This window comes from Fusarium subglutinans, assembly GCF_013396075.1.
Source record: "Fusarium subglutinans strain NRRL 66333 chromosome Unknown NRRL66333_c0000007, whole genome shotgun sequence".
NCBI lineage: Eukaryota > Fungi > Ascomycota > Sordariomycetes > Hypocreales > Nectriaceae > Fusarium > Fusarium subglutinans.
Window position 1 is genome coordinate 65,022 of NW_023502070.1, and position 24,489 is coordinate 89,510.

General features: G+C 49.2%; 6 protein-coding genes across 6 annotated transcripts; 4 read left to right on the forward strand and 2 right to left on the reverse strand.

Moving 5' to 3' along the window:
* Nucleotides 1-8,080: 8,080 nt before the first annotated feature.
* On the reverse strand, nt 8,081-11,784 carry FSUBG_1337 (glycerophosphocholine (ho) phosphodiesterase; the record flags this gene model as incomplete). The annotated part of the gene is made up of 4 exons (XM_036678253.1): nt 8,081-8,269; nt 8,326-11,528; nt 11,591-11,709; nt 11,768-11,784. The coding sequence occupies 4 exons, from the start codon at nt 11,782-11,784 to the stop codon at nt 8,081-8,083; spliced, it is 3,528 nt and encodes a 1,175-aa protein (XP_036543047.1).
* Nucleotides 11,785-13,205: 1,421 nt separating this feature from the next.
* On the reverse strand, nt 13,206-15,398 carry FSUBG_1338 (pentatricopeptide repeat domain protein; the record flags this gene model as incomplete). Its single annotated transcript, XM_036678264.1, has 1 exon — nt 13,206-15,398. The coding sequence occupies one exon, from the start codon at nt 15,396-15,398 to the stop codon at nt 13,206-13,208; it is 2,193 nt and encodes a 730-aa protein (XP_036543048.1).
* Nucleotides 15,399-15,727: 329 nt separating this feature from the next.
* FSUBG_1339 (DUF866 domain protein) lies at nt 15,728-16,425 on the forward strand (the record flags this gene model as incomplete). The annotated part of the gene is made up of 5 exons (XM_036678275.1): nt 15,728-15,762; nt 15,832-15,946; nt 15,997-16,062; nt 16,112-16,234; nt 16,282-16,425. 5 exons carry the CDS (start codon nt 15,728-15,730, stop codon nt 16,423-16,425), a joined length of 483 nt encoding a protein of 160 aa, XP_036543049.1.
* Nucleotides 16,426-16,828: 403 nt separating this feature from the next.
* Nucleotides 16,829-17,389, forward strand: FSUBG_1340 (DUF866 domain protein; the record flags this gene model as incomplete). The annotated part of the gene is made up of 1 exon (XM_036678287.1): nt 16,829-17,389. One exon carries the CDS (start codon nt 16,829-16,831, stop codon nt 17,387-17,389), a length of 561 nt encoding a protein of 186 aa, XP_036543050.1.
* A 271-nt stretch (nt 17,390-17,660) lies between these two features.
* Nucleotides 17,661-19,170, forward strand: FSUBG_1341 (zinc finger ZPR1; the record flags this gene model as incomplete). The annotated part of the gene is made up of 2 exons (XM_036678298.1): nt 17,661-17,825; nt 17,884-19,170. The coding sequence occupies 2 exons, from the start codon at nt 17,661-17,663 to the stop codon at nt 19,168-19,170; spliced, it is 1,452 nt and encodes a 483-aa protein (XP_036543051.1).
* A 2,343-nt stretch (nt 19,171-21,513) lies between these two features.
* On the forward strand, nt 21,514-24,019 carry FSUBG_1342 (levodione reductase; the record flags this gene model as incomplete). Its single annotated transcript, XM_036678309.1, has 6 exons — nt 21,514-21,899; nt 21,949-22,249; nt 22,299-22,660; nt 22,975-23,117; nt 23,171-23,501; nt 23,563-24,019. The coding sequence occupies 6 exons, from the start codon at nt 21,514-21,516 to the stop codon at nt 24,017-24,019; spliced, it is 1,980 nt and encodes a 659-aa protein (XP_036543052.1).
* Nucleotides 24,020-24,489: the final 470 nt, after the last annotated feature.

Sequence of the window (24,489 nt, forward strand, 5' to 3'; positions counted from 1 at the left end):
TTCAGGACCAACACAAATTCATTCTCCGACCTTTCCAGGGTCAACCCAGAAGACGCAATACGCTGATCATCTGGACTGGACCGTGAGGCTCGCGGTGTCGTACCCGGGGACCCTGCTCCTGCTCCGCTTTGCAACTCTCGTTCCTCGGCCGAGTTTGTTTCCGAAAGCAGCTTGTGCAAAACGTGCATTGAAACAAATTCAGTGAGGGGAGCCCTAGCCTTCCGTAAGATGCCCGCGAAGATCACTCGACCGGCATCACCCTGCCAGATTTGCGAGGCATGACCCTGAATGGCTCACCTTGCGATGTAACAGTAGCGATGCCTTCGATAGCTGCAGTTGCTTACGGGGACTCCATCTCACCGCTTCCCACGGCCACCTGCACCTGTGCTCTTGATCCTGCAGCACCAGAGAGGCGCTCGTGATGTGATGTCCCGAGCTCTGGGAAGATTGGTGCAGACACACTCTGCGGGAATTGTCAATGCATATCCGCCACGCTACTTTTGATGATTGAATATGACATTCGCCAAGGATCTTACAGGCTGGAGATTGTCGGTTCGCAACGACACATTTTCAGTGGTGTCGAGTTGAGAGCATGTTCTTGGTTCGAGTATTCAGTGGCGCGATCCATCCTCAGTTGTGTCCGCTGTCATTTCCTCCTGAGGGCTGCGGCTCAGCTATAATACGGCTGTATTATTATTGTGAGCTAACTGAGGGCGGCCTATTGTGGGCGTTCCGGTACGGCTGATTCGAGAAATGAGCATATGTTTTTGTTTTAGCCGTCGCATGTCGTTAAGAATTTCTGATAGGTCCGTTGACTCTGTTCGCTTACGAGTTTATCCTGTTCTGAGTCCTGTTCTGGCCGGATCGTTCTGTGGCTTGTTAATGTCGGATGACTTTCATCATCATCATAAGCATCTGAAACACTCAACTTCATAACTAAACTAACGCACAGCACTCAAGCACGTCTGTGATCACCTCTATTGTGCCGATAAGCGCGAGATCCTCGATGCGCTTTGACAGACGTTGAACATATCTACAGGTGCATGACGCTTTGAATGTAGTCTGTGAGATGCTGACACTAGTGCATGAAGCATGATGCCAACGATGCCATCTGAACAAGCCTCAACACCGGAAGAAAATAAGTATCTCCCCGGTGATTGAGTACATACTACCTAGCTGTACCTGTGGCTGTGGCGTATCTGAGGTTGAATGACCTGTGCCAATATAATGAATGACTTTTAGGCCAGGTGCGATCGAATGAAGCATGAACATCCATCCATTGGCAGGAACTATCGATCCGGTCTAAGGTGCCTATTGCCGGAAAGTGACGTTTGAGCCTGAGGCGGCCATGTCACGAGTTCAGGAGGTGCTCTTTCAAGTCTCATTACCTTACAGACGGGACAAACAGATTCATCTTCATACAAGTCATCACTAACAGAAACAAACGATACCGTCATCACTTTCAGGGCCCTCTTGGCTCTGAGAGGGCCACAGAAGCATTGATCTGATAGCCGAGCAGCCGAATACCGTGCGACCAGCATGCACAGACTCAAAGTGCAGTGTTTGTTTTACGTTGATCTTTTTTTAACCACAAGTACCGTGCGTTATCGTTACATGTCACCAAGCCCACAGAAATCACATGCAGGCTCAGACCTGAAGCGCCTTTCTGGCTGAGAAGAGCGTTGAGGTGCGTCTAGTCTACGTCAATCTCAGCCCTGCAAACTCGAGGCTCTGGGCCATGAACTGATTTGAGACCAGTTCGAAACAACGGCGGATTTAGCATTGGCTGGCTGCCACGTGCCACATGCCTGTCCACGCCAATCGGAAGGAACCGTTCAGAGGAGCCGGTCAGATCGTCAATAAGCCTGAGCTCCCTTTGCATTGACCTGGATGTTTCTATTTTCGAGTGAGTGTTGGAAAGGGACAAGAGAACAATGTACAGCAAATAGCTGGCCTACCATTGTCAAACAAGGCCAGGGGCACTGGAATTATCATGAGCTCGCATGGCTTGATAATTTGGCTGCCTAAACGGCTCGCTCTCTTGGCGGCCCATTAGTTGAAATTGACTACTCGAAACCGCTCGTATTGGATCTTCATTGTTTGTTTCCCTTCCTGTTTTTTGTCCCGCACCCATTCTCAAACTGTCTTGGCAATACTCAATGGTTCACCGGTCGAGACGGCAAGGAACAAACACGGCCAATAAGGCACGGGCCAATAGTTCCAAGATTGTCTTTCATCTCCGAGACCAAGACGATGGTATCGTGCACTACCTGCTGGTTCCGGAATCCGTACCTTTAAGCTGTCAGCTGAGGCCAACTGTCCCTAGGCAGCGGGCCCTGACCGACACTAATCAAGCACCGTCAAAGATGTTTCATCAGCAACGATCTCGATCTTGATGTTTATCCGCTACTTGGATGCGGAACGACCATGGAATTGGTACCGACATGACTCGGGTGCCCCAAGCTATGAAGTCTGCTAGTGGACCACCAGCATCACAACATTTGGCCCTCGAGACTGAAGATTTCAACTCCCAAGACCTTGTGTCTTTGTTTCGCCAAAACAAAAAGTATTGTGCTAGCGTGGTCTCAACAAATTCATCCTTAAGAGCTATGGAAGATTGATTGATTAAACGTGACCAGGGGCATAGTGGCTAGATAATGCCTTCAGACGAGTCTTGATATTGGAAAAGTTTAGACATGGAACTTCTGCGGTACTCAATTTCTCAACCCAAGTTACAATACTGGACCTTGATTGGCGCCTTTTTACGACCCATGGAGTCTTGCTTGGTTAACGTCGAGGGCCAACCACTCATTCAGTCTTTTGCCTGGAACCCCACGAAAAATCATATACAGGGATGCTACACGCTGAAGTGCAATCTCGCTGCTATTTACTTCCGACGTCCCAGGCTGACGAAGCGATCCTGGCTATTTTATAGAGTCGCATTGAAGAAGAAAAATAGTTATCAGCGATGGACAGGCTTATCTAGAGTCTGAATCGTGTCCAGCTTGGCGGGACGTCGAGTGCAATAGCAGGGATCCAGCTGAACCACTAGTAATCCTAGCCGAACTGACAGGTGGGGGCTTACTCTGTGTTTCGGCTCTTGCTACAGGGTCCTGGCTCGGGTGATCTCCAACCTGAAGATCATATCCCCAACTCGAATGAAGTCACGAGTGTAACTTCAGCTCGCAAACTAGGTCCTTTTTGGGAGCTGCCCAACAAGGTTGGGACCTGGTTTTGCACCAGGGGCACAAAACTCCCAAGACTGACAAGGGTGTCAACTTCAACCATGTCGGAAATCTTATGTTTGACTGCCGGTTTGTAACCGTTGTGTGACTGCGACGTTACAGCCTCATGACTGAACGAATAACAGTATGGAATTAAGGTCGTATCAATTGTAAAGTTTCGACAAGCACCCCGGATTACTGTTGATTGTGCAAATCTTCGCTACCATGCTCTACTAGCCTCGGGTGCTGTACAGTATGCGAAATGACGGGACAAATTTCGTCGGATGTATATCGATCATTGATGGTCATGTGTAACCGGAGCAAATACTACGCAACAACTACCTACAACTGCCGTTCGACAATTGACGCGAGTGTACTAAAGGCAGTCTCGGCAGTGCATTGCACGATGATCTCTTTTAAGCCCTACCGTTGAAACACCACACGTGGCTCTCAGGACCGAGAAAAGAAGGGTCCAATCGGCAACATCGGGACACGGTATCCATATCGTTTCCATGCAGGACCGGACTGACGTTATCGTGGATCTATCAGTATGTTGGCCCATCACAAGTTCCAGACAGCCCGAGTCATTCAAGCGTTTGATATTACGCTAAGCGGCGGACCTGGAGCGTTCGCACCAACTTGGGTCTGGCATAACGCAAGAATATGTCCCTTGAGATGACCGGCAGCAGTATTGCAGCGTGTTCGACACTGGAACAAACCGAGGCACGGAGCGGACCGTAGGATAACTGTCACCACCCGACTCGCTGCCGATGGAGCGACCCTCTTTAGGAGATGACAACGAAAAATGAGGACCGGTGGATGTATCAAGACCTTTGGATGAAATTTATGTGATGCCGCCGGCATTTATCTGCATGGCGCAGGCGTGGGACCAGTTCAAATACCGCGCCGACGGCGGTAAATCATCAACCTCCTGTGCTGATCAACTTCCGAGCAAGATAATGAGTGCTCGTCAACACTCTTATCGACATTTTAGCCATATAATGCCTGCAGATGGAGAGCACTTGCCCTGTAGTGACACAGGGTATCACATTGAAGGGGACAGGAAACAGGGGTTGCGTTAACATCCATCATATGCCTGAAGCAATACGAAGCGGAGTGAAGGCTTACAAAATTTCTAACCTGCGGCAACCTCGCTCTTAGCGCGGCAACGCACTGTCTGTTCCCTGTCATCCTAAATGGATCTCTGGTTTGGCGTTACATGGCAGCTGGGTTACTGCTGATCATTTGATCCCGATGAGATGAGCAATCGGCCGAGTCGAGCTCACAGACATTTGCCCCTGACACTTGTGGGGAGCGGAAAACATCGAGCAGAGCAGAACCTGAGAACATCTACTGTAGTGTAGGTAGAGCTCACGCCCTCTACCCTTGCAAGCGAAACTTGTGCTAGGTGTGGCGAGTCATGAACTCACACCATTTCTTCAAGTTCATAATGTTGATATCCCCACTAAAGCTTCGTTTCTTTGGCGATGTGTATACTTGTTCGAGATCTAGGGTGGTTTCAGTGGTTCGCAGCTCCTCAGACCGGAACGTCCAGTGTTCCGTTGTCGATCTGCCAAGTGCCTTGAGGTCCTCGACTTCATAATCACATGTTTGGGAACAAGGACGAACGGAAACAATTGAGTTTGCCAACGGCATCACAGTAGTGTGAATGGTAAACTCAGTTGAAGATTGCTTCTGCCGTTCGATACTGTGGTTGGGTTAAGGCTGACAGACATGTACAGATACAGAGAATGATTCAGGTTCAGGATGCCTTTTCCTGGCAGGTTGGCGGGTACTGTACCAGGAGGGAATATTCAGTCACGTCATTGAATTCCTTGTTGAACTACCCTAAAGAACAATTTATATCATGTAGTGAATCAATTCGCAGCAAGTCCCTCATGACCAACCGGCACCGATGGGTTGGCACAGGTGTGGCCCATGACGGAAAGAAAACAGACGCTGCTGTTACAAAGAAGTAATGCAGCGGCACAAGGAAAAGCAAGTTTTCAACAAGTTCCTCAGCATAGCCGCTGAGTCCCTTGCAGTGAGGCATGTCAAGATGAGGGGGCTTTGGGTGGCACGACTCTCATCAGAAATGGGGTATTGATTGACCAATTTGCACGACGATCAATTGATCGAGAATCTTGCGCCAAGGCTCGACCTGCTTTTTGCACATTGTCGCCTGAACAGGCCTTGTTCTCAAGTGTTATTTCGAATCCCCACACAATATTGATATAAGCAGGGTTGCGGATTTGCAGCCCCAGACCCAACCCCAGCCCAGCCTCGCTCAGTTCAACTCGGCCTATGGCCCGAGTCTTGACAATTGACTGGGCTTCAAACTTGGCAGAATGGATTACCCTCATAGTCTTTCAACGGCATGACTCGATAAAAACAATTGCGTGCCGTTCCACGAGTCCACAGTTGTTGCACCTGGCCATTGTTGTTCTTCTTACAGACTCACTCACACTCCTTGTCTCCGCCGAAATGTGATATATGACAGAAAGCTAGCTTTCTAGGGACCCCCGGATCTCAGCAGCATATCACAAAACGTCACTCCGACATGGGTAGCTAAATACGAGAATCTCAGAACGTACAGTTCATGGACAGAAACAATGGCGACAGGGGAAAAGGCAACGTCTATCTTGTCTGGTTCGATGGATGAACACTTATTGGGGGTTTTAGGCGCCTTTTCCCGCCCTTTACCACACGCCCGCCATACTCTCGTGGTTGCAGCAATCCCCTCAGAGTACATAAAATCCTGGACGCGGATCTTCTCAGTTGGAGAAGCCCATACCCTGCGTTACATCGTAGGGAGGCTAAGCGGTTCGGAGTTAGCCTTTGCCATGGTAGCTATACCGGTGCCTACCACGATGCCCTGGTCTATCTGCTCTACGACGTCTCGTTCGCCTCGCCATCTTCATATCCCCTGAATAATAGTCGGTATATGGTCAACCATATTGGCGCCTGCATGCCTCTATATTGACTATATTGACCGTAATATTATCCTCTGCGAACTGGGGATTTCCTTGTCTATCAGGTCTCCTTGGTTTATATCTAGATCTCTATGCGGAACCGCAATATTAAATTCGCTAAAACAAATTGCTGCAACTGCTTTCGTCCTGACTAGGAAATGGAAACGAATCGGTGAGCTCTCCCTTGATCCCTAATGATCTCTCATGGCCTTATCCTTCTTGCGCTTCTCAAGGGGGTTGAACAGGTGTGAGGGACTTGTGTTTTCTCAACTGACCGCGTGGTTACCTGAATCAAGCATGAGTTGTCGATTATGATATTCCACCACGAATCCTTCTGGGACCCTGGGTCACATCGCGAGCTCTCTAGCTCCCATATTCAGCTGACAATTGACCAGCTAAACCCACTAAAGGACGATCATGCCGCAATCTCACCGTTTGACAGCTTGACTCGTCACCAACAAAGCGCAACTTTCCCGGTTTCCTGTCAACCCTGTTTTTCTTTTTGCTTGAAACTATCGGTAGTTGGGGAGGCAGACGCAACCAATCTAACGGGCTGCTTGAAGATCAACGGCATATCCAGTTCGGACTTGTTTGCTTTAGTTCGGACCAAAGCCCCCAGCTCAGGACATCGATCTATCGAATTTCCAAGTAATAAATATTGGAAACGGTGAGATAGGCTGGCACTTCTGATAACTCTTTAGACTGAGACATGCTCTAAACCTTACTACAGGTTCTAGTGTCGAGTAAGTCGTCAAGTCACCTTCCTTTCTACCCTTGCTGGCCCAGAACTCCAGCAGAGTCCTTGGCGTATGTCGACGTTTAGTTGGTCCAAGTTGAAATAATAGGCTACTACTGATTGAGCAAGTGAGTCAAAGATGCCTGTACTCTGTCACCCTCACCCTGCTCTGCAATGCACCATGGTCAGCCATCACACGCTATTCGGATGAGAGCGAACCCTACAGTGTGTGTGCCAGGATCAGGCAGATCTTGAGACATGTCTTCTGCGTGTCTAATCCCGCCGGCTCCGAAGCAATACTTGACTGGATAACGTTTGTCGTTCACGTAACGGTTACGGGCTTGAGGAAGGGCATGAAACAAAACTACCCCAAACGAGAATGCCGCTTCCCATTCCGGGCACGACATACATATTGCACAGGAGTCCATCTCCTCTCTCATGCATGAGGATCCAGCACGAACAGGAAGACTGTGGCCTAGAACAGCCGCCGGTTGACTATTTCCGCCTCATCTTCGTCCTTGTTCCTCTCCCTGCCCGAGAACAAAACATGGGCCCTGGTAGAGGAACCTTGAAGATCAACACGGCAACTATGTAGAGTTTGCACCCCAGCCATTGCAACATTCTCCAAACGATGCGGCCTAGCTGTAGATCCGATTTCCGCGGCGCGAGATAGGATGGAATACGTGATACCAGCGATAGGCAGGCTTATGAGACATGGCTTTATGTCAGTGACTGCAGAATCGTACGACTTGCAGTTTGGCTGCACCCACGAGTCCTTCTTATCTGAAGAGAAGCGAAGTGATGGGCTGGGGGTGCTAGAGCTGTTGTAATCACAATACCACCCACACTGCATAGGCGGCAGTTACACATTGATTACTCTTTGCGTCAAGACTTGGTCAATACTTGTTAACCAAACATGACTCTTGTTCATGGACGAATGGCAGACATCAAATGTCATCTCGAAACAATGATAGGGGTATCACTCGTGGTCATTGTGTCATAGAGATGCCATTTGCAAGCTAATTACTACCTCCCGAAAAGGGTTGAGCGAATCTTCCGTGTTTCTGTGGGAGCCAACTGTTGAAGGCCATGTTCGTCTTACTTTCTATCTACCCATCTAGCAGCGCTTACTCTCGGTTCTGTTGTCCTCAAGGGCCGCCGCCATTGATCGTCAACTCGTCCAACTGCTCCTTGAGCTCATGATCCGGCTTGAGAGTTCCATTTGTTCCATTCTCGCCGTTGACGGGCCCAGCGGGAGTTTCCCCGCTTGTCAACCCCTTTCTGATGGCAAGGACACTGTCGACAATGACTGCATCGATGCCTTGCTTGACTTGACGCTGCAATGACGGTTAGTAAAATCAACATGCATCTTTTTGTGGGTGCTTGGACTTACCCGAACCATTTCAGGATCGTTATTTAGTGTGCCATAACTGAAGCAGACGATTCCATTCTCCTTGACGATCTTGATGAGGCGAGGGCTGTTGACGAAAGGCTCTGCGGCAGCAACAATACCCAACAGGTTCCAGCGTCTGGCGAATCGAATGGCCTCCTGTAAGGATGATGCTCGTATATCACAGACTTCACAGCAGCCTGCGTCTGTCAAGAAAAGGATGGGGATGGAAGGCTGCTTATAACTTAGACAAAGGCAGATGTCGGGGTTGAAAGAGCTGAAGATGATGTGACGTTCTCCAGCAAGGTCATAGACCTTGGAGAGCACTGTGTCACAGAATGAGTTGAGTTCCACTGCGTACGTGTCCATCTCATGCTCCTCACTCTCGTGAAGCATAGGGTACTTCATCTCGATATTGAAGCCGGTTTCTTGAGGAAGTTCTCGGAAGAGCTCCTCAAGAGTGGCGAAAGGAGCTTGAATAAAGTTTCCTCTCGTATTGCCCTTGAAGCCCTTATCCTTGAAGTCCTTTGTGTGCTTCATGCGTTCATCCAACTCATCAGGTCCACTGCCAGCGAACCCCATAGATTGCGAGCGTTTAGGTACTAGGCTGTTGCTACGAGCCCGGAAGTCACCTGGCTCACCTGTGGGTACAGGCTTCTTTCTTGATTGTTGCTTGGAATCTCGATTCTTGTCGGGATTGATATGCAAGAATTGCTCCAGTGTCAGGGTATGGACTGGTGCATCAATACCTGTCTCACTGACGAGGAAGTCGTGATAGATGACCGGAACATGGTCTTTGGTCAGTTGAACATCAAACTCGACATATTGGGCTCCAAGATTAGCCGCAGCAATGAAGGATGGCAGAGTGTTCTCTCCCAACTGGAGAGACCGGTTACTTGTCAAGTTCTTGCCGAGTCCACGGTGACCAATCACCATGGTTGACTCCAGTTTCTTCCAGTACGTCTGTCTCGATGTGATTTCCATATTGGGGTGGTGGAAAGGGGTGATGACCAAGAAGTTGAAGTTGACGGTTCCAATGACATCGAAGCTGCTCGACATGATAGGAACGCAAACATCTCCTTGTAGGTTCATGCGGCTAGATCCCAGAGTTTGTCTGACAGAAGACAAAAGCGCCACGGCGCGCCCAACCTTGTGCTTGTCGTTGCCCGAGTAAGTCGGGACGATATCGAAAAGGAGCTTTACCTTGGCCGCATCTGTTGTCGTGAAAACGACAGGTTCAGTGGCAATGCTATCATGCACCGGGAGGTCGATGATGGTGGGCTCACCACTGGCACCAGTAGCAGATACAACGATCGATAGAGCAGTGTCAAGTTGCGTGTTATGAGCTTCGGTAAGTGGAACACGATCCAAACTGACCGGTTCAATGTTCTTTCGCATGTCCATCGATCCAAGACTGACAAGTACAAGGCTCTCATTAGTCAAGTATCGATGACCGAAGCTCTTGATAGCAGCATCAGGAGCACGCGAGCCATTGTTGATGCCGTTACCATTCGAGCGACGTTCGCCAATAGATGACATGTCCGAGGGAGTTGGCTGCAATGCGTCGACGGGTCGGGCTGGGGGCGATTCGATCTCAACATCGTTTGTCTCGAGCAGTCGCGCAATGTCCATATGGCCTCTCAACGCAGCATGCTCTCTCGCCGTCCAGCCTGAAGAATCAAGACGGTTGATATCTGCTCCAGCTTCTACCAGAAGTTCTGCAACGTTGTACTTGCCATCTACAGCGGCAACATGAAGAGGAGTCCATGAGTAGGTGCTCTCTATAGCTTCGAGATCCGCCTTTTGATCCGTGGTTCCTTTCAGGATAGTCCGAGCACACTCTTCGTGCCCGAATCTAGCTGCGACGTGAAGAGCAGTCTCGTCTGTCTTGTCCCTCCAGTTAATATCAACGCCGGCATCAATCAGAAGCTGCACGATGATGCTATAGTTGGACTTAGTAGCGATGGCTAGCACAGCGCCCGATTTGGAGATAGATTTTCGAATCTCGGCTTTGTATGGGCTGCTGCCATCCCAATTCTCGCCCTGTAGCAGAGCTTGAGTGGTCAAGGGATGGCCCCCAACAACGCTGAGATGAAGTGGTGCATAGCCATCGTTATCCTGCCACTCAGGTGTATCAATTCCATCCTTGACGTGGAACTGGTCCCATTGCTGCATCTTGGACATAATGATTTGACACACGACCACAATGCCAAACTGAGCTGCGTAATGCAGCGGCATGCGCCCAAAAGAATCACGGCTCTTGAGCGCAACCCTCTGCTCTGGGCGCAATTGCTCCAGCAAAAAGATAAACAGCTGGACAGCCTCATCATCCTTGGTCAAAAGTAGAGACTCCTTCTGGTTCAGTGACTTGGGTGCCTTGGATGTTGCCAGACCAGGCTCGAGATGCTTGTTACTGAATTGTGAGCCTGCAGGGACGGGTCGAGATTTCGAGACCTGCTCTCCTTCGGGAACTGATTTTGTCCGGCCAATGTGAATCACGAGACGATGAATACAGTTACGAGAGTTGATATCATCTGGCTCGTCCAGGCTTTTGAGGTTGCTTAGTAGAAACGCGAGACATGTTTTCGAACGCGATGAAATGGATCGCTGTAAGAGACCCAGTATTAGCGGCTGGGAGCCTTCCTCGACGACATTGCTTGTTTTGAGGCCAGCCTCGAGAGCAGGAACATCGTCGTTGCGTACAGCCTGGTCAAGGGCATCGAGCTGAGCTTGAGGCAGACTCAGCATACCCTTAGCTGAAGCACGACCCAGGGAGCGGGTCGAGTGCTCAGACATTGTGTCATCGAAAGTCTGGGCTTCGGACAGCACAGACATCCACTTGTTAATCTCATCGAGAAGTCTTGTGGTGTTTGCTTGTTTGGCGAAGGGCTTGACCTTGACCTTTGTATCAATATAAGGACCCTGCGTGACAAGGTCCGGAACCTTCTTGTCGAGCTTCTTTGTGATCTTGACGAAGCCCTTATGGTTAATCTCACCAAACCATTGCAAATTTCTGAACTGACTTCTCAGATCAAGCAGAGCTCCCATAACTTCCTCCACTTCATCCTGATCCAGGGTAGCGACTACATCGGCGGTCCGTCCATATCGGTTCTGGAGGAGGTTCAGGCGGCGACAAAACTCTGCGTATTTCTTGTTGTAGAAAAAGTCGACATCTTCGAGGTTTCGATCAAGCGCGAAAAAGAATTCTGCATCGAGGGTTAGGGGAGAGGCTCAGTGTGCGACACCAAGAGTCGTCAAAGCCGCCCACCTGCAGGATCCACCTTTTCTCCATTCCTTGCTTTCTCTGCTGCCGCTTTTACAAGCTTCTTGAGGCCCTTGTAGTTGATATACGAGCCCGCCCATTCGGGGACCTGGTTGCGCGGTAGACTAGTGAGAGGAGTGAGTCGATTGTGTCAAGAAAAGCGCATGTTGCATCAGTACTCACTTTCTTCCGAATTTCATGCTGTGTAAATCGCTGATCGGAGTAACAAAGAAGATAAGAAAAATCGATGGGGAGGTAACGCGACCGTAGCGCGGAAAGGTTGTGTTGGTGTTGGCGTAGGTGTAGAAGAGCTTGCTTTCACAGCACACCGCGTTTCGACAGTTTATAGTTGTCCAACACAGAGAGCTTCTTGTCGCAAGGCGCAACCACAGAAACGATGCCAACAACCAAGCTGATAAAGGTTTTTTTTTGCCTTTCCCGGTCAAATGCAACACAAATGCTTATCCTCGCAGGTCAGTGACGTCAAAGCAAGTTGCGCGCGGTGCACAATCAAAGGTAACCAGTGACTTGACTTGACCAAGAGGCAGCAGGGCAAGTGACATGTAACTCTTGAAACCCTCCTCGAGACACCAAGAGGGTATGACAAAGATGTCGAAGAAGAGGAAGAAAGAAAAGAGAGGAATGACGAAGCGGTTGGAGATACGTGATGGAGAAATGACTGGGACCGACTGGATCCAATTCTCGCTCGCTCGCTCACACAAGCAGAATCTTAAGAACAAAAGCCTAGAAACAAAAAAAGAACAAGGCCAAACTGATTCTTGAAACAGCATTCGTCGATCCGATAGATGATGGATCCATGGATTTGATGTGATCCATCCAATGTGGGGGAAAAGGTACCTGCTTGTCGCACTGACATATTGGGGTAGCTCAAAGTACCGCCTCGTACTTGCCCTGCTGTACCTGGGCTGTACTGTATGTATGTGCATGTACCAGGACCCCTAGGTATAGTACTTAAGAAAATGGAGTCGAGCCCGCCAATCCAATTGGCCCCGTGGACCCCTTACGGCCTCGTGACTGGACCGTACGATTCAGGGCGCACCCACTGAAGAGGTCGCATCGTGACCCTTTCCATGGAACCTGTCAAGTTCCAGGGGATGGGCAATGCGGCTGGAAATGAATACAGTGTCAGCTGACGAGGAAACCTACTATAGACTGCAGTTAAGGTTGCAGACCGCCATTGTTGGCTGGGCTCTTTTCTCAATGAGTGTTAGATACTGTGCTACAAACATCAATTATCAACTCATGGCCAGGGGTTTGCCCACGATGACGAACGGAAACGCTTAGTGGCGGCGCTTTTGGCTGTACACTCACGCGTAAGGTTGTCAACTCGGGCGTGGCCGAGGTCACTGTTACAAGACCAAGCACACCAAGCAAGCTTCTGATAAGACGATATCCTAAGTTGCCTATTCAACTGTAAGGGATGATAAGCTTCTTAAAAAGTATGTCAGGCTGATAAAGTCATAGTACGTTTATGATTCGTGTTCTATGCCGATGCAGGTTCTAATATGCCAGTGTAATACAATACAGCACACAAAGGGAATGCATGTAAATGAGACAAACCAAAGTAGGTATGTTACATGCGGCTCATCGCTTTCAATTCCTAACCAAAACTCGCCCTCTGCAAATATCCCACTTGCTGCTCCGTCACAGGCCACGCCGTTAGCCGCATTGGCCTTGCTCTTAAAGTGCGTTCTGCTGCATTTGCATTCATCCGCTTAACCGGTATCGCCTTTCGAGCCGAGATTATATCCAGCTCCTCATCTCGTAAAAGCCTCCCGGCCTGTTCCTTACCCTGCCCCTCTGATGTATCGTGCCTTAATTCTTGCTCCTCCCCAATGATATTACCGCTCTCAACGCGGCTATTATTCGAATCTTGAAAGGACTTGCATTCCATAATACCTCTCTCCACTCGTTCTGAAAGAGGAAGCTGTGACATAACTTCCATGATCTCCCCATCCAGCTCCACTGTTTGATCCGCCGCGGCGTTTCCAATGTGGAAGGCCATCGACATACGGAACTCAGGTGGAAATTCAGGATAGAGTAGTTTGCTCTCGATGGAGCGTGTCGTCTTTCCAACAAAGTCTTGTTCTTTCCAAAGCGCTTCGATCTGGAGTAGCCTTCTTTTTGAAGCGCTGAGAGGGCCTGAAGGCGAATCCCGATTCTGTGCACTTGACCCTTGTATATCGATTTGAGATGTCAAGTCTGCGCTTGCCAGATCACTCAGGAACTTGCAGAAATGGTAGCGTGATATAGACAAATTGTCGAGAGTCGATGTGGACACTTCGCTGCTTGCATCTCCAAGGCCGGCGAGGTCGAGAAGAACCCGTACTCGACTGATCAGGTAAGAAGTGTCCTGATCTCTCCCGAGAAGCATTGAAGGCCATGTGTCCGAACAGTTGGTGAAACCTTGGATGAGGCGCACAGCAGATCTCCAGTCAAGAGCCACTATACACTCATCAAACAACTGCCTGATCACATGCGTGCTGAGAACAACCTTGGCCTTCATGCACGCCGTGAAGAACTCAGCAGCCTGGTCAAAGAGCTTCATGTGTAAAAGGCCTTGAATAGCAGCTTCAATGAGAGACTTGTCCAGTGGCGCATGCTCCCAGAAGTAGTCGCCCGTCTGTGTCCATGTCTGAACCTTGTAGGTCTTGCGTCTTTCCTCAAATGCTCCATCATATGTTTCGTCCGCCAGTCTTCGTCTCAGTTTGGCACCTGTCTCGCCATCGAGACCAGCAAGACTCGCAAGACTGCGCAAGAAGCGACCATGGTTGCCAGAGCTTTTGTAGTGATTCAAGATGGCGACAAACGTTGATGGAGTTGGTCTTAGTCGGCGGTAGTAGTAGAAGGAGTTGACCACTGGCTCTGATAGATACTTGTAACCATGCTTATCAAAAGCGACGATCAAGGTGTTGTAGGTGTGCATATCGGCTGGATATGCAGATACAAGCAGATTATAACACACTCTACCCACCTTCTCCTTGAGGCTCAGTGTTGACCCAACGACTTTCCGAAGATCAGAGTTCAGGTCGACGCGGTTCTTTATCACCCTCTCAGGATCATTCTCTACCAGATATTTGAAAGAAGTCTTCTCATTTGCCAGTTGCATGGCCTCATCGAAGCTGGGGCTCGGCAAATTTGACTTGTCATGGGCATTGGCGCGTTTGAGTAATTGTTGAACGAGATGGCTGAGTGTTCGTCCGGCGTTATGGAGCTGTTTGGTATTCAACGGGGTTCTTTGACGGATGCTAACATCTGTTTCTTCGCGCATAATGACCTGCTCAAGTTGATCGTAGTCCGTACGCCTGAGAGCATCCATCGTTGCTTGGTCGGGGCATTCGTATTCCTCGGCATGTGTTCGGTTCAGGAACTCGTCGATCCGGATGGTAGCAGGCTTGTAAATTTCCTTCATATATGGTCGGTTTGTGTATAGACTCTTGATGGCCCCCCATAACTGATCCATCTGATGTAGAGTCACTTCGTTCTGTGCGGAGTCAATGCCATTCGTCGTCTGGCTTGCTTCGAGGTTCCGGAGTTGCAGCTGTGCCAATTCACGCCTCGTCTCCTCCAATTGCCGGTCCAGTTCCTGCCTTCGGTCCTCCTTCCGTACGGCATCGACAATGGCGGCAGTCGCAAACATGGAGCTGTAGCATGCTGTGAAGATATCGGCAAAGGTGACTTTTCGTGGTCGAGCCGCGGTTGTCACTCTCCGGCCGAGAGAGCTCACGACGGATTCGCAGGCGCGACATCCGCAGCGATGGACCTGGCCGGCCCTCGACCACAAAGCCTGCATTTTAGGTGGCGGTCTGAAGCTCAGGACATCGCTCTAGAGCGATTGAGGGTCGTTGCTGTCGGCAATCGTTTAATTGAGGTGTTTCATGGAGCCTTCATCAATCAAGAAATTGGCCAGTCACAGATCGTTCGATTATTGAAGTCACGTGAGATTTACCGCGGGTGCAGCTGGAATGCGCTATCGTCACACCCCACCACATCCCACTGCTGGCCCATTGATGCTGGAGCTCCTTGAAACGACTGGATTTTGCTTCTAATGCTTCTATCGTCAAAAAAATCCATACCCAATTACAAAACCCACCCTCTCGGTTACTTCTAACATTTCACAGCATGTTTGCTCTGTATCTCACAGCTGACTTGCAAGGGTATGTACTAATAGTCATTACCAACTCAAGCGAGCTTTACTGACGTGAGGGGCAACCTCATTATGACAGGGTCACAAACTTGCGCCCCGACGATACTCAAGACAACCCTTTTTGGTACATGTTCAAGGTTCAGTGTACTTCTTGTCGAGAGACTCATGCCAACCATGTTGGAGTCAACCGATTTGTACGTAGCGGCTCGCTAGATTGGAAACGGTATACTAATACCTTATGAAGGAGACCAATGAGATGAGTGGAAGTCGAGGAGAGGCCAACTTTGTATGGAAGTGCAAAAACTGCAAGGTAAGTCATTTGATATCAAGGTATTTTCAGCCTACTAATATTTTCAAAGCGAGAGTCGTCAGCCTCTATCAAGGCTGGACCTTTTCCTTATGAGCAAACTGAACCAGCTAAGCCTCAAAAGATCCTCGAGTTCGACTGCAGAGGTCTCGAGTTCACCGAGTTCAAGGCTGAGGTATGTGAATTACCAACTAGATGGAGAGCATATTAACGACCTATTAGGGTGAATGGTTGGCCGAAGGCGTCGAGACAGGGACCAAGTTTACTGCCATCGACTTGGAGGAGGGCGAGTGGTTCGAGTATGACGAGAAGTCCAACGAGGAAGTAAGCATCAATGATGTCAAGTGGGAAGTCCGCCGATCTTGAGATGTCACGAAGTTCGATATGTGTTGGTGTTGTTGAGCTGTTTGTTGTTTTGGAGCGTCGGGGCAGAGATGTAGAGATGTTGTGTTATTCGGATAGGATAGAAAGGCATATAAATGAGGTGAATTCGAGTATGCTATTGAGGTGAGATTCCCCTACAATATAGTCATAAGCAACACAGTTCGACAGTGAAAGATATAAGTTGATGCGTCAACCTACGGAATACTTTGTACGTACCCAGTCGACGAGTTGGCCAATCATATTCCCTAAACAAATCTTATCAGACCCGCTTTCACCATCATGTCTACCTCACCAGGTTGTCCGTAAAGGTTCTTTCAAGCGACCTGAGTTTCAATCTCGTATCAACTTCAACAATCAAAAGATTCTGAAGACCCAGCTTCTCAAAATGGCGGTATCAGAACTTCCAGGAACTATCGATTTCCTCACCGATGCAGCACATCTTCTACGGGCCACGGCCCCAGAGACTTCTGCTCATCTCATGAGCCAACGCGGTCATCTTCTTCAACAATATGGCGTAACAGTTTCAGATGTTCAGCGACAACACGTATGTGGAGGCTGTGGGATCATCATGATCCCAGGCCAAGAAGCAACACTGAAGTTGGATGCTCGAAAAAGTCTTCGTATGAAGGCTAAGAGCAAAAAGTCAAGCGGCAACTCGACCCCTAAACCAACGGGAGATCTTCAGGGACCCTGCAAGATTTTACACTGCGACTACTGCCAACGAGACACCAAGATTGTTCTGCCGCCACCAGGACCAGCTGTGAGGCGAAAGACAGCACAGTCAATAGTCAAGAAAGTTTCTACACCTGTTGAACAGCCCAAACAAACCTCGAATGCTAGTAGCAAGAAAAGAGCAAAAAGTCGAAAGGCTGGTTTGCAAGCCTTGCTCTCAGGACAAAAGCAACAAACAACGAATCCACTCAGTCTTTCTCACTTTATGAAATGAGAAATATCAGTGGAAGCCTTGCCATCATGACTTCTATCCATCTCATGAATAGAGTCGAGCCTATCGGATGAATCTAGGCCCGCTATCCTGAGTCATCGCCGCAGGTGTGTCCCGAACGTTCTAGTGCCTGCCCGCCTCCAAAGTCTGCACCCTGGACCCCATGACATAACTGGGCTTGCCCCTCCAAAAATTTCATGACCCCTCCATGGATTCAACCACCAAAAGACGATTAGATTTTCAAGATTCGATCCCAGCAGACAAGAAATTGAAAATGGCTACCGAAGATACAACTAAGCTAACTCCCGAGGAGTTCTTCCAGAGCATCGGTGACAAGGTTAACAAACTTGCGCCTGCTGCTGTCGATGCCCAAAATGCCGACGACGACGAGCGCGCTGTTGAAGAGATTGAGTCTCTGTGCATGAACTGCGGCAAGAATGTGAGTCAACATATCATCGAACAAGTCGCATAGGAATCTGGCTAACAGAACTGTATAGGGTGTCACCAGACTTCTTCTCACTGCGATCCCCTACTTCCGCGAAGTCGTTATCATGTCATTCTCCTGCGAGCACTGCCATACCCAGAACAACGAGATCCAGGCTGCCGGAACCGTCCAGCCCAAGGGAACCCACTACGAGCTGCGTTTGACAGACCTCGCCGACTTCTCGCGACAGGTTGTCAAGTCCGATACCTCCACCGTCAAGTTCATCGAGCTGGATCTCGAGATTCCTGCTGGCCGTGGTCAGCTTACAAATGTTGAGGGTCTCCTCACCACTGTCATTGATGACCTCGAGATGGGACAAGAGGCGCGAAAGGAGCAGGCTCCTGAGGTGTACGTTAAGGTTGCCGAGATTATCGCCAAGGGTCGCGCCATGTTGTTGGGCGATTCCTTTCCCTTCCGCCTCTGGGTTGATGACCCTGCTGGAAACTCGTTCATTGCCCCTGATCTCAAGGATGGTGTTGGAAAGTGGGAGAAGCACGAGTATCCCCGGACTGCTGAACAGAACGCCGCCCTTGGTCTCTCCGACTCCGATGCCAACGCTCAGCAACCGCAAAACCCTAGCTTGACTGCTGATGGTGAAATCATCCCCAACGAAGTCTACAGCTTTCCCGCGACATGCCCTGGCTGCATGCATCCTTGCACCACACACATGAAGATGGTCGATATTCCCCACTTCAAGCAAGTTGTTCTCATGTCCACCGTGTGTGATGACTGCGGCTACCGCTCCAACGATGTCAAGACAGGTGGTGAGATTCCTGAGAAGGGCGAGAAGATCATCCTCGAAGTCAGCGACGGCGCCGACCTGGCACGTGATATTCTCAAGAGTGAGACCTGTGCCCTTGAGTGCCCCGAGCTAAAGCTCCAGGTCAACCCCGGCACCCTGGGTGGTCGCTTCACTACGGTTGAAGGTCTCCTGACCCAGGTCCGTGGTGATCTCCACTCTCAGATCTTCGAGGGCGACGGGTCGGGCCAGGGTGGTGACTCCCTTGCCAGCGATGATAAGTCTGAGTGGGAAGCCTTCTTTGACGGTCTTGATACCGCGATCCGTGGCGAGAAGCCCTTCACAATTATCCTTACCGACCCCTTCGCCAGCAGCTACGTCCAGCCTCTCGTAGACCCCCCTGCTCCCGACCCCAAGATCCACCGTGAGCAATATACCCGCACAGATGAGGAAGAGGATGAGCTTGGTCTCAAGGACATGAAGCTGGAGAACTACGGAGAGCAGGAGGAGGAAAAGAAGGACGAAGAGGGAAAGGAGGCCGAGACTGCCGCTGAGAGGTAGCACTTGGTATAGTTCTCCTTTCCTGTTTTTCCTTTCAAAAGTCCAGCCTATAGATGAAGCAATGATTACAAAGTTATGATTCAATGTGATTCCTCAATTATGTTCGTGCTGTGCCGCTGTTTTTATTCCTCTTGAGGTGGAATATTTGTATAATTCCCGCCCAAAACTTTACAGGCACGTCCTCGAAGGCCGCTCCATATGCATCGATCAAGGGCCCCTCCCAAGCAAGGTCAGCCTCGGCTGTCTTGATGAATTTTGTTTTCTTAGCAAAATTCTAACCAACCAAGGCGATAGGCGCAATGTGGACCATTGGCTAATACGTGGAGAAGCCCCTGATGGTAAAGTTGCCAGGCAGGAACATGCTGTATCCGTAGTAGCATACAACGCATGTCAAGAACCTGGCCGAGATGTAGGCGCAGTAGGGCTGGAATCAGTCACAGTAGGGAAGTGTTGGGCGATCGATACCTAGACAGTAAACAGAGAGGTCGAAGGATGTCCACTTGAGATAGAATTCGGCATTGTTGACCAGATCCCATGCCAAACCCACTATTCTCCAATGTTCAATTAATGTTGGAAAGCCCCGTTGTTATGTTTGATGAGGAAATGGGAACTGAACACGCCGTTATTAGAGACGCCCTGTCCACTTATAGCAATTTTGTATCAAGCATCGTTCTGAGCTCCCGGGCCAACTTATTAGCATACGTCGTCGGGGTCAACTGTTTTGGGGTCTTTCTCCAACATTACTTCCCCTCTCTACCCCAAGAATTGAATTCGGCTCTTCAAAAGTTGCGCTCGCGATAGCATTTCGGGGTTCAGAGCCGATCGGCATCGAAGCCGAGCCTAGATACAGCGAGTACCGTCTGATGGCTAGTGAGTTCGGGATCAACTATCAAGATACTACCTCAGCCGTGCACCATTCCTCCCAGGGAAACCTCTTTACAAGTCTTGCATAAGAGTCAAGGTGAAGGGGACCGGGATGTGAAGCTATCAGCATGATACACACAAGTAGAAGCGTCACGAGGAAGCTGATGATAGTTTTATGCTATACCAGACGATAAGAGAAAATAATAGCTGACAGACTTCAAGGTAATTGACCATGCCTATGCATGATTCACAATGCCATGTAGTTATCATGAACAGACTTTGTACAGGATGTCGATGTATGTAGTAAACAAGCATACGCCTACTCACTTGTCATGGAGGCAGGCCTCTCAGCTTGAACAACGACACGTACAGTGATAAAGGAAAGAAGCTAGCCAGCAATACGGAACTGCATTTCCGAGATAAGGTGTCACACGATCATGACAGTGCACAAAAGGGATAGATACCAGAATTCATATTGTCTACACTCCTAACCCTCTTGGGCATTTCTCATACAAGTCAAGAGGCATGATGAGGAAGTCTCGCGAGTGAAGAGCTTTATAGAGATAGGAGTCCCCATCTTGTCATTGTATGCAGGCAGGTGAGTGTTGTCAAGAAACACGAAAGTACAGAGCTGCAACTCGAATCTCAGACTGATAATGCTCGGGCTGTGGTATCAATGTCTTGTATGCAGTAACTGAACTACTACACCTTGTCATTTTGGGTTTCCTCTAGTTCCACATGAAACAGGCTGTTTTTATAACTGCGCAATAGCGACTGGATGTTTGTGAATGTTGGGCGAATGACTTGGAAGTGATCACCTGGATAGCAGCCACAGAGTCGGTTCCTAAGAAAACACCACGCTTGATGGGTCTTATTGCCTCTTATATTGCGACCGTCGTCTTTTTGATAATATCAAGTCTGATTTCTCATAGACTCAGTTACCGGTCATATCTGTCGTTATCTACCTTCAACCGGAGACGGGGTTCCCTTGCCGCGGGAACCATACCCGACCTACACACCAGCTGAACCGAACTATCACCAAACTCGACAAGACGATGCAATAGAAGCATGAGCCCAGGTGCAATAGAAACACCAGAAGGTCGAGATGCGAGGTATCAGTCTATTTTGGGCAATTGGTTTAATGATTGACATGCTTCTTCCCCCTTCTTGCATCAGTATTTGGCATAGACTAATGAAGTTTATGATCATTTGACCAAAGAATGAAGCTCGATATACACCCTTCCCCTCAAGGATACATATATGATAGAAACCACCCTTTTCATTGGACAACGTAGTGTATCTAGTGTAGTCAAACGGAGGCCAGCCAGGAGAATCTAAGATATAAAACGTTGTAGCTCCTTTATGTCTCCTCCTTCTTATCTTGAGCTCTGCAATTGAGGGCAGATGCATACCCTCATCTCAACTGGGATTGAATCTGCACTGAAGACGAGTATCAAAGCTCTATAAGCTCTAGTCACTATGGCTTCAGTCATCTACAGCACACCTCCCACTCTTCCAGTCCGAAAGCCAGCACCCTTCGTTATCGGCCCAACCAACAAAGCCCCTTTCCGACCTACCAGCAAGATCCCACAAGATGTCATCGACACAGCTCAGGCCATACCCATCGAAGAGTTCGACGCAAAGAAACATGTAAACTTCGAGTTTCCCAAGCGGACTTACACCATGAAGGAATGGGGATACGAGAACCAGGGCGTCTCCCCCATCGCTGCCTCGGACCCTTTCACTCTTTTCACTGAAGCTGCCGTCAAGCAAGTCCGACGTGAACTTCTCAGCGATGATGTTCTTAGGACATGCCAGTATGCTTCAGCTTTTACAAAGAACCAGATTCGAGGATATACTCAAAAGTTCATCACTCCAGACACAATGATAGGTTATTTAGCTGACATCTTATAGACAAGCTCCCTTTGCTCACGCTCTTTGGAAGAGCCCTGAAGTTCAGCAAGCGGTTTCAAAAGTGGCTGGTATTGATCTAGTTCACGCATTTGAGTATGAGATCGGCCATTGCAACCTGCTCTTCAGCGATGGCGAAGATGAGAAGAAGGGAACCAGCGACAACGTTGGCTTTTCTTGGCACTATGATAGCTTTCCTTTTGTCTGTGTTGCAATGCTTTCAGACTGCTCGGATATGAAGGGTGGTGAAACTGCAGTCCTCAAAGGTGATGGCGAGGTTCTCAAAGTTCGCGGTCCAACCATGGTGAGCTACATGGTCACTCAGCATGGACGTATAAGCTGATACTGTCTAGGGAACTGCAGTGATTCTCCAAGGTCGCTACGTCCAACACGCCGCACTCAAAGCCGTTGGCAAAGAAAGAATCTCTTTCATCACAGCATTCCGTCCCAAGTCTCCCTTTGTCAAGGACGAGATGGTCCTCACGGGTTCTCGACCCATAAGTAACCAGTCAGAACTTGTATATGACTACTGCACCTACCGAGCAGACGTTCTTGAGATACGGTTTCGAGAACACGCCAAGAAGCTTCGCGAACAGCAAGCTGCGGGTGTCAAGTTCAACCCCGGTGTCGTGAAGGAGTTCCTTCAGGAGCAGAAGGAAATGCTGGAGGCGACGCTTTTGGAGATGGTTCCAATTTACGACGTTGTTGAAGTTGAGTAAGTAGGCTTTGCGTAACTATCATGTAATGATGTATGATATCAGTAAGCAGTATAAGAATGTATGCAAGGGTACACGTGACTCAGCGGAAGAAAGTCCGGAATACTTGAATAGACTCCCCGAGCCTCGGCTCCGGGGTGGACTCCCCTCATGGCTCCACTTTAGCCGGGGAAGCTTCTTACCCAACAGGGGCATAACTACCCCAGAAACAACAACTCCAAGCCTCGGCTCCATGATAAAGACATTAATAGAATCAAAACCCGCCTTTTTCGTAATCTCAATCTACTTGACATAACACCACAGTTGCAGGTAGACTAGACAGACGGACTCACGCCATGTCTGACAAGGCGCAGAGTCGTATCAATGCCATTGGCAAGCAACTTCTTCCACCTATCAGCAAGGTAGCTCCAGGATCAAGTAAGCTCCGCGTCGAGGGCAAAGTCATCATCATAACAGGTACATATTGCAACGTGAGAACTCCTCTGATGAATGCTGCTGACTCGGTGTAGGTACAAACTCACCGCTGGGTATTGGACGTGCTACAGCGCATCAATACGCTGAAAGCGGTGCCCGAGCATTGTATCTCTGCGACTTTGACGATACGCACCTTGAGTCTCACAAGAAGGAGATCAACGCTGCGTTTCCGAAAGTGGAGATTCATACGAGGCGTTTCGATGCCGCGGATGAGGACAAGGTCAAGGAGGTAGTCGATGACGCGATCCAACGCTACGGTCGCTTGGACGTCTTCTTTGCTAATGCTGGAGTCGTTGGTCGAACCACGCTGTTCTCTGACTTTAGCAAAGATGAGTTTATGTCGATACTCAACACCAACACGTCAAGGTATGCGAGCGAATATCTCCACATTATATACTGGATCAGTATCATCTAAACTATATTGCAGTGTCTTTCTAGCTGCCAAGTACGCGGCACCAGCCATGATGCAGACTTCTGCCGACAAGCCTCAAGCCAGCGGCAGTATCATCGGTACAGCGTCTGTTGCAGGAATTCGCTCCAATGCCGGATCCACACCATACTCAGCCTCCAAAGCAGCCGTGGTATCTCTCGCCCAGACGATATCGTACCAGCTCGCGGGAACAGGCGTGCGTATGAATGCTATCTGCCCAGGTCTCATCGAGACTGGCATGACAGCGCCTGTTTATGAAGCCGCAAGGGCTCGTGGAAGTGAGAAGAAGATCGGGCAGTTAAATCCTATGAAGAGAGGCGGTCATGCTGATGAGATCGCTCGTGTTGCACTCTTCTTGGGAAGCGACGAGAGTAGTTATGTTAATGGACAGGCATGGGCAGTGGATGGAGGGCTGAGTGCTGGGCACCCCTTTGTTCCTGGAAAACTGGGCTGAGTGTCCGTCAGGGGGGGAGTATAGCTCAGCTCTGTTATACCACCCACGACACTGGGCCTCATGAGTAGACATTCGCATTTCAGCTCATATCACAGCGTGTCCGAATACTCAAATCATTTACGAGCCTTCTCCTATACTCATTGCTTTCTGTATCCGATGTTAACCATCCTTGTCGCGGAGTGTTTCGGTGTTAATTCGTGATATTTGCTGTATTAAGCCTACCTATGTCTGAACATAAGACACACTCCAACCCCATCAAGTTAAACCGCTACGGAGTAAACATGAACGTGTTTATATCGAAGATCGACGCAACTCTAAGCTCAGGCGGCAAACTCCGCGAATCCAGCAACTTGGATGTGATGAGTTTTCCGATGAAACTGAACTGTCTACCAATCGCATCATGATCGAGCGAGATGTGATGTTTGTTGGCAACTCGAGGCAGATATTGTTTCTCTTTCTGCCCATATTCA